The sequence below is a fragment of the Protopterus annectens genome, chromosome 16.part0 (assembly GCF_019279795.1).
Source record: "Protopterus annectens isolate FY-2018-M chromosome 16.part0, PAN1.0, whole genome shotgun sequence".
In the NCBI taxonomy this organism is placed as follows: Eukaryota; Metazoa; Chordata; order Ceratodontiformes; family Protopteridae; genus Protopterus; species Protopterus annectens.
Genome location: NC_056750.1, coordinates 271,977,259 through 271,990,097, shown reverse-complemented (window position 1 = coordinate 271,990,097; position 12,839 = coordinate 271,977,259). Strand labels below are relative to the sequence as shown.

Below are 12,839 nucleotides of genomic sequence, written 5' to 3'. Positions count from 1 at the left end.
GGCATTTGAATTTCAGCCTTCATATTCTTCAGAAAATACATGTAACACAAAAACCTTTTATTCTAGCACATAGTTTATAAGATCAGTATTTGAAATTTGCCCCCTATTTTTGGGGCTCTATTCCCCCATTATTGGCTTGGTCCAGTTTTTTTGTGCTAAGAGGTTAAGATATATGGTGAGAACTGAATTCACTAAATGATAGCCATTTAAGTTTCAGTCTTCCTATTGTTCAGGAAACTGCTGATTTGGCATAGTGGTATATTGCTCTGATTGTAGTGAACAGGGTTCCAGGTTCAAGACTTGGCAGTGAAACACATGGTGGTAAGACAACATTTTATTCTAGCAACTTTCCAAAATTATATAAGCAATGTTTAAAATGTGTCCCTGCCCTGGTTTTGGGGCTTTTGTTCCCCCCGGTGCAGGGGGACTCTGGTGCCATATTTTGGTTGTCTGTTTTTCAGTTTGCATTTGAAACTTGGTATCCCACAATTCCATTGGAGTGTAAGGGGTTACGTAATTATGTATGCAAATTGTATGCTAATCAGCGTACAGATTTGTGCCTGTTTTTCATGGGCTTTGTCCAGATTTTTGATGTTTCCAGGTTGAGAGGTATGCCCATAGTGCCTTTTTTAGGTAATGTCACAAGTAGACAATGCCTGGTGTAAAAATTCACTCTAGAAACAAACTCAATGTTATGCTGCTAAATACTAGGAGTCTAAACCAGAAACTGCACTCACTGGAAGCAGTCCTCACCTTGGAAGATGCTGAAATTTGCACAGTCACTGAGACCAGGTTTAAGGCTGCGGAGAGCACCCCAGCTATACCAGGTTACATTTCCTTCCATACGTTCAGACCACAAACTGAAGGTGTGTGAACTAAAGGAGGGGGGTGTATCAATGTTCACTAAAGATAAGTACACCTCTAGACCAGTAAAAGAGCACAATCCCCTTGAATTACTTCAGGTGCAATTGACTGTAGGTAAGACCCCCCTTCAGGTCTTTGCCAGCTGTAGGACCCCCTCCATGAAGCAGGACATCCACTCAGTCTACTTGGATCTATTTGGCTCAGTCAAGATACAACCAAACACCCTGGTTTTGGGTGACTTTAATTACCCATCCATTGACTGGGTAAATTATGTATGTTCTAACTCACTTGTTCAAAGGTTCCTGGACTGGGTTAACTCCAATGCCCTGGGCCAGCTAGTTCACACCACACACAAAGGGGCTCAAGCATCCTGGATCTGGTCCTCACCAACATGGGGGACAGCTGCATCACCCCCAGTGTATGGCCATCCCTGGTGAGATCTGACCACAAATCAGTCTTGCTAGAAGTAACTATAACACAAGACCCCCCCCCCCTCTGGCAACAACTAGATTAAAAATTCTCCAAGGCCAATTACAACCTCTTACATGACAGCATAAGTAGCTTCATAGCCCCTCCCCCACTGATGGAACAGACACCTATGCTGAGTTATACACCAGTGCTTTATACAAGCACCTGGTGGACAACTGCCATTAGCAGGAAGGAATGGTCTCAAAACTGGAAGCACTCCCTCCTCAACTTAAACAAGCAAATAAAAGTCCTCCAGAGCTAACTACAAATCCAAATTAGCTTCCCTAAGTAAGGATAACCACAAGGCATTCTTTAGTTACATCCGTAACCTCAAAGGTAAGGCCTAGATTTGCGCTGAACTCATAGAGAATGGTACTACGTATACAGAACCTGTCGATATAGCAAACCTGCTGACAGGTTCAGTTAAAACTTTAGCCCCCTGTCCCCACCACATATACCCCAAAGCATCCCTAACACCTGTCCCCCACCTAGTATCTCTAAGGACCGGGTCTTAAACCCCCTCTCCAAGGCCAAAAACACAGCCTCTATGCTACCAGGTTGTGTTCTGCATGGGTTAAAACAGGAATTAGCATTTCCATTGGGAAGACTTTTCAATCACAACCTAATCACTGGCTTCATCCCAGCAGAATGGAAAACTGCTACCATCATCCCTTTGCACAAAGGAGGTGCATCCACGGACCCTGGGAACTATAGACCCATTAGCCTCACCAGTCTTATCTGCAAGGCCATTGAATGAATCATCATGAATCTTATTAACAAATTTATAGGAAATCTCCAAACACTCAACCCTACCCAGTTTGGCTTTGTCATACCTGTTAAATTTGGTGGACTTCTTCGAGATGGTCACCAGAGCCCTAGACAAGGGTAAATCTGTGCAAATGTTCTACATAGACATAGCCAAGGCCTTTGACACAATCCCCCACTCAGGCATCATTGATAAACTCATTATATTGTCAGGTGGGTTGCAAACTGGCTCACTCATGGAGCTCATAGGGTCAAAATAAAGGGCTCCAGCAGACCAGTAACAAGTGATGTTCCACAGGGATCAGTTCTGGGACCCCTACTGTTCGGAATCTACTTCTCTGAAATATAGGCTAAAACTAAAGGGCTGTGGCTGCCAAAATTTGCTGATGACTGCAGTCTGGGAGTGATCATTGAAACCTCTAGTGATGTCAACATCTTGCAAGAAGGTCTTGGGCAGACAAATGACTGGTACCAAAGTCATGGTCATAAGCTTAATGCAAAAAATGCATTATCATCCCCATTGGCAAGGATGATATTCCTGCAAATTACCACATCAATAGCAATACCCTAAGTGCACAGTCAGTGGAGAGAGATTTGGGCACACAACTCGCCAGCAACCTTAACTTCGATCACCATCTCTCCACAGTGGTAAGGAGGGCATTTTATATTGTTCATCTCATAAGCAAGGGCCCTGCCTCCAGAAAAAGAGGTTTTATAACCCCCTGTACTCTTCCCTCATCACGCCAATAATAGAGTACAATGATCCCTTTGGTATGTTCCTTTCCAAACACCTGCAGCAATTGAAGAGACCACAAAGGTTCCTTACAAAGAAAATTCTAGGTCTTCAAGATTTGTTTTATGTGGACAGACTGAAATCATTGTCACTTTACTGTGTGTCACACAGAGGTCATCACAGAGGTGACCTGAGCTTTGCATATGGAGCAATCTCTGACTCAGCTTTAATGTAAATGCTGCACATTCACAAGTCAAGGTTGCCCCACCTTTGGAAAAAGCTTCCTATTCATGTTAAACAAAGCCCCTCATTGGCCCTATTTAAGCATAGTTTGGATGACTGGATGGGTAACCAGAAATTCACCCCAGGGATTCCACCAGTGTACCTCTTGGACAGGAGCAATAGGTACTGATTTTCATCTCTGCTTGAACCAGACACCCTTGAGAACACAGGTCAAAATTGGCTAGACTTGTAAGGGCTCTGGAGCCATTAGCCTAGTTACCTCCTATGATCCTGTGATCTTCCTCCTAACTGTCATAACTCTTGAACCCCATCACTGAGTCACTCTCTCTGTTTACAACAGGTTTATGACATGCACTTTGGAGTGAAGCTCTGTTTGGTTTCAGTAGCTTTAGCATATACACAGTTTTGGGATGACAGTGTCTCTGATTACAGTAGACTTAAGATATATGCACTTTGGGATGACATTCTGGTTGCAGTAGGCTTAGTACATACTTTGGAGCGACAATGATTACATTATATTTAAGATGCAAACACTTTGGGGTGACTCTCTGTATTAGGATTAGGACAAACACAGGGTGGAGTGAAGGTCTTCTTCTTCTTCTTCTGGCTTTTCCCAGTTAGGGGTCACCACAGCAGATCACCTGTCCGCTCATGATTGGCAGTGGAGTTTTACGCTGTCGAGTTGCCAGCCCGGCACCCAACCTTCCACAGAATGCACATGCACGCACTCATGCCTAGGGCCAATTTAGTGTGTCCAGTCCCACCTACAGCATGTCTTTAGGATGTGGGAGAAAACTGGAGCACCCGGAGGAAACCCACGCAACCACAGGGAGAACATGCAGACTCTGCACAGAAGGCACCCCAGCCAAGAATCAAACCAGAGAACCTCTTAGCATGAGGCAGCAACACTAACCACTGCACCACCATGGCTGCTGGAGTGAAGGTCTTCTGGCTACTATAGGTTAAAGATACACACACTATGGGTAAACACTCTGGTTACAATTGGTTTAGGAGATGAATATTTTTGCATGTTAATCTCTCCGGTTACAATAGTTTTAGGACATGAACACTTGGGGTGACAGGATCCAATTAATTAAAGGAAAGATTTTGAAACAAATATAAAAATTAGGAGATTACTATGCAAAGTTTGCACCTCGTCAAGCCAATATTTGTATTGTAAACTACTTAAATTGTATTCTTAAACATGATTGCAAAATCCCCAGAGCTGCCAAAACATTATAAAGTTTGGCAGGGTGTGAAAAATAGAATGTACTGACTTCACTTACCTGAGATTTCCTGAAAGGAGTTTGAGTTTGAAAACAGTTTTATTTGATTTATAGTATGCATAGGAGTATAGATAACTACTTCGTAAATGGTGTCAGCCCTATTAATTTAACTGAGTTAATAACAGCCACATTTATTTTTTGTAAATTTACTGCATCAGACACTTGTGAAATGAATTAACCCCTTTCAGCCATTTTATGGAAGCACTTGCTACATGTTTAGTAGCTATTCAGTTTGAAAACTAACTAGTTAATTCTGGCAGTGCTGTTATATTGGGATACTGGAAGCATTTTTTTTTTCTAACCCAAAGCGTGACAAAAGTAATATTCTTTTACCAGTTACTTGGCATATATAATAGAGTCAACACTGTCTAACTACGCACATTTTGACTACTTAAATATACAAGTGATTACTCATTCACATAGTCTGAGTGACGATGAATATTATAAAGATTTGTATTACTTTGTATTACTGTTTGATGTTGCCACTGACTTATCTATTTCTGTTTCAGAGAACCAGCCTCCAGTGCCAGTGTTTGACAAAACTCTGTCGGTGAAGCAGATGCATGTGCTTGAAGCTCAGGATCTTTTAATTACCAGGGTGGATAAGGGTAAGCAGTTTTCAAAAAAATCTGTGTTATTTATTTGTTTATTGCTTCATCATTTTTAATGAATTGGATGAAGGCATGCAATCATATAAAATGCAACTTAACCACAGTACTCGTTACAGATATATATATCAGTTTTTGCTTTTGGTGTAATGTGCATGAGTAGTCAAAATATAAGCACCTAAAATTAAGATTTAAGATGTATACAAAGAAAAAATAATTTTGAATGCTAATATTAGAATAAGAAATCTGTTCAGAGTATTCATTCACTTTGATATTCCATCTCTAAATAATTCCAGTGCCACTGATAGTGGTTTGTAGTGCATTATAAGACATTAGAATAAATTTAATGGCACTTGAATTATTTATTTATTTATTTATTTCCAGTTTGATAACCGGGGAAGTCCACTGGGCCCGAAAGCCCGTTTTCAGTGGAGGCCCGGGGAGAAAAGCTCCATGATAATACATTACACACAAAAACACAGCAGAACAGATCTAAACTAATACACACAAAAACACACTCTGTTCTAATAGCATAATACTTTAACAATTTCCAAACAAGAATGGGGTGCATTGGGCACTATACATAAGAAAAAGATATATTAGTGCAACTGTGAATGTTAGTAAAGTAGGAAAGGAAAGGAAATTATAGATAGAGTTTGAATGCAAGAGCAGGGATGCATAGGAGAAACGAAGAATAAGCAAAGAAATTAAAGGAGAGGTGTCAGAAGAGGATAGAAAAAGAACAGATAACTAATGTTCAAATTGTGGTTGAGTCCAGGAGACCACCTTGAGAAAAAAGTCAAAAGATTTAAGGTGAGAGTAAGCATAGCACTTGAAGGAAAATAAAGGGTTTATTCAGGGAGGAAGGAGGAGATAATGAAGAAGAGATAATGAAGAAGAGAGGGGAGCTAGGGAATACAAGTAAGGGATATTGCTGACTTCATTATACTTATGTGACTTTGCTGATGTTCATTGACTTGAAAATATCAAACTGTTAAAATATTTTTAAAAGTATCAATTTGCGTTTATAATAATAAATGTACTTATTAAATCCAAAACGAGAAGACAAAATGCCCCTTACAGTCTCCTGTATGTCTCAGGAATGCAGCATAGCAATATATTATTGTCCTTACTTCTTTTGGGTGCAGTATTTTCAACTTATTAGCAGATCTTTAAAATACTATCTCCTCTTGGAGGGTAGAAACCTTGTTTTCTTCTGTAGAAGGATAATTTTCTAACTTGGCCAAATGAGACGTGATCCCTCTTGCTGTAATATTCATCTTGGATATTTCCTTTGCCCCCTTTGGCACTGAAAACTGTAGCAGTGAAGGGGCCTCCGTCAGCTCAGTAAACTCAAGATTTACATCTGTTTTAGCTTTAATCAGCGGGAATGTATTTCTTTGTTATTAGTTTTCATTCTCAGGTCTCACTGAAGTAATTACAGAGATCTCATTTTTGTAGTTGGAACATCCATCAAATCCTGCATGTCTCGTCATTGTCATGAATTCCAAAACAGGACTCAACAATTCTTAATTGCTGTTACAAAAGGTCATTTCTAAGTCCACTGTGAATTTGCTGTTGAGAAACCTATTGTTATTATCATTTTTTGGTAAATTTAGCTTCATTTAAAGTGTATTTGACCACTCAACATGATTCCATTTTATGAACTGTGGAAAACTTGGCAGATGGCACAATAGTGTAGCAATTAGCACTGCTGTCTCACAGTATCCTGTTTTCATTCTGGTGTGCCTTCTGTTTGGAGTCTGCATAAACTGAGTTCATGCAACATTTTTTACATAAAGTAGCTCTGTCTTTGTTACTTAGTTGTTGACATATTCAGGAAAAACATGACATTTCTGACAATATAAATATTGTATGAACAAAAATTAATATCTCTTTACCTGCACTTGATACAGATTAAATAACAATGCAGTTGTGCTTGCCATGGTGCAAGCTTTAAGGTTAAATCTTTTACTATTTTGTTTGTAGCATGGTTTTGAAAGTATTAATATGAATATGAACAAGCAATATTTGATGCCTAGAGGTGTCAGTAGGAGGTAACTGCAGAAACACCTGGAGGCATCATTGTGCTGTAATGAGTTTAGAAGCTGATTTTCCTTTTTGCACGTTTTATATGAGTGTGGACCACCAGGTTGGTTTACTTTTAGATTTCTCATTTTGTTTGGATCTGGTATGGATTGCTAGGTCAATGCATTTATTTAGGTACGTGTGGCGTTTCTTTATTTAACTACTTGCAATGCTGTGTCAGTGTCTTGAGTAATAACAGCTAAATTTGGGGGGAATCTTGACAATTGGATGGGAGATAGGAAATTCACCCCGGAGATCACGTCAGTCGCCCTACTGGACAGGGGTCCAGGGGAAGTAAATACTGTGGGAAGAAATAGCCAGGGAATTGTTAAGTTTAGGCTTGTATAGACCCTAGGGCCGATAGCCTAGTACCAACCTATGAACCTATGAAGACTTGATCATAGAACTGTAGAATGTCTGAAGGCTCTGAACTTTGTAATGTTTGCATCTAATTCTTCAAAGAGTTTGAAACAAAATGTTATCAGTTTATAATTAGACTCAACTGGAGAGGGGAGTACCAGGAGGATAGTTGATATTGATGCCATTTTAGTAAGGACCAGTTCAAGAACATTAATTTGGTCCAGAACGTTTATGTTTATGAACTCTATGAATTTTGGGGCATAATCTACAGTTGAGGTGTAGCTATCCAATTTTATCATCTGGTAGTTAAAAGCCTTTTAGCATAATTGAATTTCTGTTGGATTTCATCTAGTTTATTTAGGAACATGGTTTTCTGAGATTGTAGAGGGTGCCCTGTAATGTGTTATGATTTAATAGTCAGTCCTGTTTAGTGTGATGTGGATCTCAGTCACTTCAGTTTCTAGGGATCTGCCTAGATATTATGTGGCCCCTAAAAATTAAGGATACCATACTACACTTATAGATGCGGTAAGTGCCAAACCTTGGACTGGAAAAATTGTGTTCTGTAGTTTTAACTCGAAAAGAATTCCCCTGCATGGAAGTGATTGCACGGCTCAAAATAACATTGTAGACAGAAATCAAAAGCCAGCAACTGTGAGCTGTGTAACTAATTTAATTAGTTAATCAAAATGAAAAACAACAAGAATAAACAGACCGGTATGCTTCTGTAACATAACACTGTTGAAGGCTAGGTCAATGCCAATGCCGAAACCGGTCTGTTTCAAACATTATTAACTAATTAAATTAGTTACACAGCTCACAGTTGCTGGCTTTTGATTTCTGTCTACTTCTGTAGTTTTAAACCAAGTTTCTGTAATAACACACACGTAAGTTTCTGTAATAACACACACGTAAGTTTCTGTAATAACACACACGTAAGTTTCTGTAATAACACACACGTAAGTTTCTGTAATAACACACACGTAAGTTTCTGTAATAACACACACGTATTCATTCCAAGTGCAGCAGGACCTCTAGATCAGGCAAGTAGTTGTCCAGACTCCTGGCATTGAGCAGAGCCACCTTGAGATGGGGAGGTGCTTGATTTGTTTTTGTTAATGTGAGAGATCACTTAGTGGGACACTGCCCAAAAAGCTCACTATGGGGGATCATGTGAGAAATCCATAAGCTGGATACTTCCTAAAAAGCACACTATGGAGCAGTTAAGGCTTTAGCCGGTATGCAGAAGCCCTGGTACGAGAGATACAAGCCATTCCTGGTAAAATAAGAGTGACTGCATAAAATCCTTTCCAGTGCTGACAGCGTTTGAGTGGAAAAGAATGTAAGGCAGGGGTGAATCTGTTATTTGATGATAGGGACAATGTGTCAAATCAATAAGGCTGGAAATCCAGCTTTAGATGCCATTAGAAGGGCAGCACTGTATTGCCTGGTGAGGTAAACAAATTGATTTTAAGAAACTATATAAGGAATGTGCAAAAGGTTCCAGTCATGAAAAGTTAATTGGGTCAGTGATGTGGGGTTAATAGATACGATGAGACAGGGACTGGCACATGTTCTTTACCCTACTTACCTTCAGTGAAGCCAAAGTCAACTTTTCTCTTTTCAGTTATGGTTGCTTTATCAGTGGCAAAGAAAGCTTTGCTGGCACCCTTGTTGATGAGTTATCTTATAAAAACTACATGTTGATTTAAAAAAAGTTTTGTTTGTCTTTCTGCTTTTTCCAGTTAGGGGTCGCCACAGCGGAACTGCAGTCCGCTAATGATTGGCAGTGGATTTTTACGGTGGCAAGTTGTCAACCCGGCACCCTACCTTCAAGGAAGGCACACCCATTCACGCACGCACCTACCTGCATGTCTTTAAACATCACTCAACCATTGGGAGGACATGCAGATTCCACACAGAAAGTGCCCCAGCCGAGAATCAAACAGAAGAACCTCTTGCTGTGAGGCGGCAATAGTAACCGCTGCACCATTGCGGCATTGCTTAATATTTGGGATGCCTATCATCCCATAACTATATCTGCAAAGGATGGTGCTACAGCAGCACCCATTGCACCAACTTTGAGTTGCTGATAGTAACTGACATTAAAAAAAAAATGTTTTCAAGCATTAACCTCCATCAACAAGCAGCATGTATTGATAACATAAGTGGAGATATTGGTGAATTTAGCTCAAAACAGCCTCAAAAATTCTAGTCCTTTGTCAATAGTGAGATGAGTAGTCACTGCTTTAAAGGATCTTAAGGAATTCAAAAAGTCCCAAGAATCAGTAACATATCTGTCCAGCTTCTGAACTATTGGATTTAGCCATCAAAAGCTTTGCTGGCACCCTTGTGGATGAGTTCATCAATGAGGAGAGGGTTTCCAAAGTGATTAGTGATGAATTATGAGCAGACTGATGCTGATTCCAATACGGATAACACTGATTCTAGTAGTTCTGCCTGTTGTGGCACTTCTGTTTCTTTCTGATGAAGACAAATGAGGGTGAAACCATTATTGTTAACATGCTGCTTTATTTAAATCTTCTTATGTTCCTTGTAATTGTGCAGTCCACATGCATGGTACACTATTGTCCACTGGTGGTTGGCCCTTTTGTACTAAATTATATTTTAAATAAAAACTCCTATCTACTTATAACTTAGGGTTCAACCTTTTACCAAGGAATAGAATGGATTTCATTCAAGGAAGTTAAGATGTGCATGTAATTCAATATAGCCCTTTTTTTTTTTTTTTACATGTAACTTCAATTCCTCCAGCTTTTGATCACCTGCTAGAATGGCCCTCATGACCTTATCCCCATCACTCTCTTTCTACTTAGTTCCTCACACTTTATAGCATTCATAGGTTCATAGGTGTGTACTAGGCTAATGGCCCTGGAGCCTTTACAAGCCTAGCCCATAGGATTACACAGGCATTGTGCCACCCGACCTTAGTTGCCAGTGCCTCTGTCGAGTATAGCCACTGGAATGATCCCGGGGTGAATTTTCTATTTCCCATCCACTCATCAAGATTTCTCTTGAAGAGGGCCAGTGAGGTGCTCTGTTTGACATGTATGGGAAGTCTATTCCATAGCATGGGCAGTCTCTGGGTTATGAAACTCTCCCTTCAGCATGTTCTGTTGATTGTGGTAATGAGGTTGAGGTCCCTGGAGCGTGTGGTATGGAAGGATTTGGATTTCTTCAGATGTAGCATTTCTAACAGAGCTGGATCAGACATGGCTTTGTAAGTCAAGCAGAGATCGCCTCTAAGTAGGCAGTATGAGACAGAGAATAGTTGGAGTTTTTTTAGTCTGTCCATATAGGACAAATTTTTAAGGCCTAGGATTGTCTTTGCAAAGTACTTTTGCGGCCTCTCTAGTTGTTGCAGGTGTTTAGTGAGGTACATGACAAATGGGCCTTGTACTCAATGATTGGTCTAATGAGGGAAGAGTAGAGGGAGACAATGACCTCTTTCTTTCTGGATGCAAAACCCTTAGTAATGAGATGTGCCACAGAGAAGGACTTTCTGACCACAGAGGCAATGTGGTGGTCAAAAGAGAGGTTGCTGTCAACCTGTGTTCCCAGATCTCTTATAACACCTTCTGTGTTCAGTGGACTACCATCATTGTGGTAATTCATGGTATCCGGGTTTTTCCCAAAGGGGATAAAGACACATTTTTTGGTATTGAGCTTAAGGCCATGGTTCTGACAACAGTCGTTGGTCTCAGTGAGGCTTTTCTGTAGGATGTCAACATCACCTTGGGAGTTAATAGCTCCCAACTTGCAATCATCTGTGAACATTGTCAGCCAGAGTCCCTTCATGCTGGCCTGAACTTCAGAGAAGTAGATACTAAACAGCAGAGGACCCAGTACTGACACCTGTGGGACTCCACTCGTGACTGGTTGGCAGTCTGACTTGGAGTCAGCTACTTTCACAGTGTGGGTTCTACCTGTTAGCCAGTTTGCAACCCACGTAGTGATATAGGGGTTGATGCCTAACTTACTGAGTTTTTCTATGACTCCTGAGTGGGGAATGTTATCAAAGGCGATGGCCAGATCAAGGTAGGCTGGATGAATCACCTTGCCTTTATCTACAGCTCTGGTGACTGACTCAAAGTAGTTGACCAAGTGAGCAGGCATGATCTACCCTTCACGATACCAAACTATGTGGGATCCAAAGTTTGGAGATTCCCTATATCCTTGTTTATTAGGTCCATGATGTTGCGTTCCATAGCTTTGCATATCAGACTCGTCAGGCTAATGGGATGATAATTCCCAGGGTCTGTAGTCGCTCCTACTTTGTGGAGAGGGATGACTGTAGAAATGCACCATTCAGTAGGGACAAAGCCTGAGGTGAGGCTGTGATTGAACAGGGCACACAGGTGAGGTGCCAGTTCACTCTGTAGTTCATGTAGAACACAGCCCAGGGATATTATCAGGTCCCATAGAAGCTGTATTCTTGGCCTTGGACAGTGCTGCTTTAACCTGTGCAACAGTAATACTGGGTGGCTGGCAATCTACTGGTATTGTGAATGGTCTCTTAGGGGGCGTGAGAGGGGTAAAGTTGGCACTGAATCTGTCGACCAGTATAATGGCAGTATCTGTTGGCTTGGTATAAAAGGTACCATTGTGCAGTAGCTCAGAGCAAATCTGGGTAATGCCGTGGAGTTTCTTTACATAACTATTGAAGGCCTTGTGGTTGTCTTTACTATCTATTGCAGTTCTGTTTTCATAGCTAGCTTTAGAGGATTTGATGAGGGATCTCAAGTTTTTGTTGAGACTGATAAGGGAGTTTTTCCAGTCTTGGGACTTCACCTTATTCTGCATCAGTTTCCTCCTCCTGTTGTAGAGTTTGTTTATGGGAGGGGACCACCAGATAGGCTTCCTTTTTTTGGAGGCGAGCATCTTGATTCTATTGGGTATGGCGAGATCCATACATTTGTGTATGTGTTCATACAGTGCATTGGTGTATGATTCTTTGGTCATGCATCTGATTTCCTTTTGCATGGGTGCAGTGAAGTTAGCCACCTCTGTTTTTAGGAGCCCAAAGTTAACTTTGGAGAAGTTTTTCATGGTGGTTACCTTCGCGGGGGGGGGATGTGGATTTCCAAGGTGATTAGTTTGTGTTTGGAGCTAACCAGGGAGGAGTTGACTATTGGTGTAGAGCAATGGTTGCCCATGTTAGTAATGACCAGGTCAACTGTGTTGCTACCTCTAGTGGGGGTAAGAATGAGCTGGTCCAGGGCATTGGAATTAATGAATTCCAGGAAATGTTGGACAAGTGTATTGTTACATGAGTAGTTTTCCTAGTTAATGGAGGGGTAGTTCAAGTTGCCCAGTATGAGAGTGTTAGGTTGGACCTTAATATTCTCCAGGGTGCTTAGGAACATGGAGTGTGAGTCTTGGGACATGGTTGGGGACCTATAG

At 40.9% G+C, this 12,839-nt stretch overlaps 1 protein-coding gene across 1 annotated transcript in view; it reads left to right on the top strand.

Moving 5' to 3' along the window:
* Positions 1 to 12,839, top strand: part of GARNL3 (GTPase activating Rap/RanGAP domain like 3) — a 3,522,664-nt gene that overhangs the window by 2,949,087 nt on the left and 560,738 nt on the right. Inside the window, exon 20 of the mRNA XM_044057887.1 lies at positions 4,869 to 4,967. Within this exon, the coding sequence (XP_043913822.1) occupies positions 4,869 to 4,967 (99 nt within the window). The remainder of the gene's footprint in view (positions 1 to 4,868; positions 4,968 to 12,839) is intronic.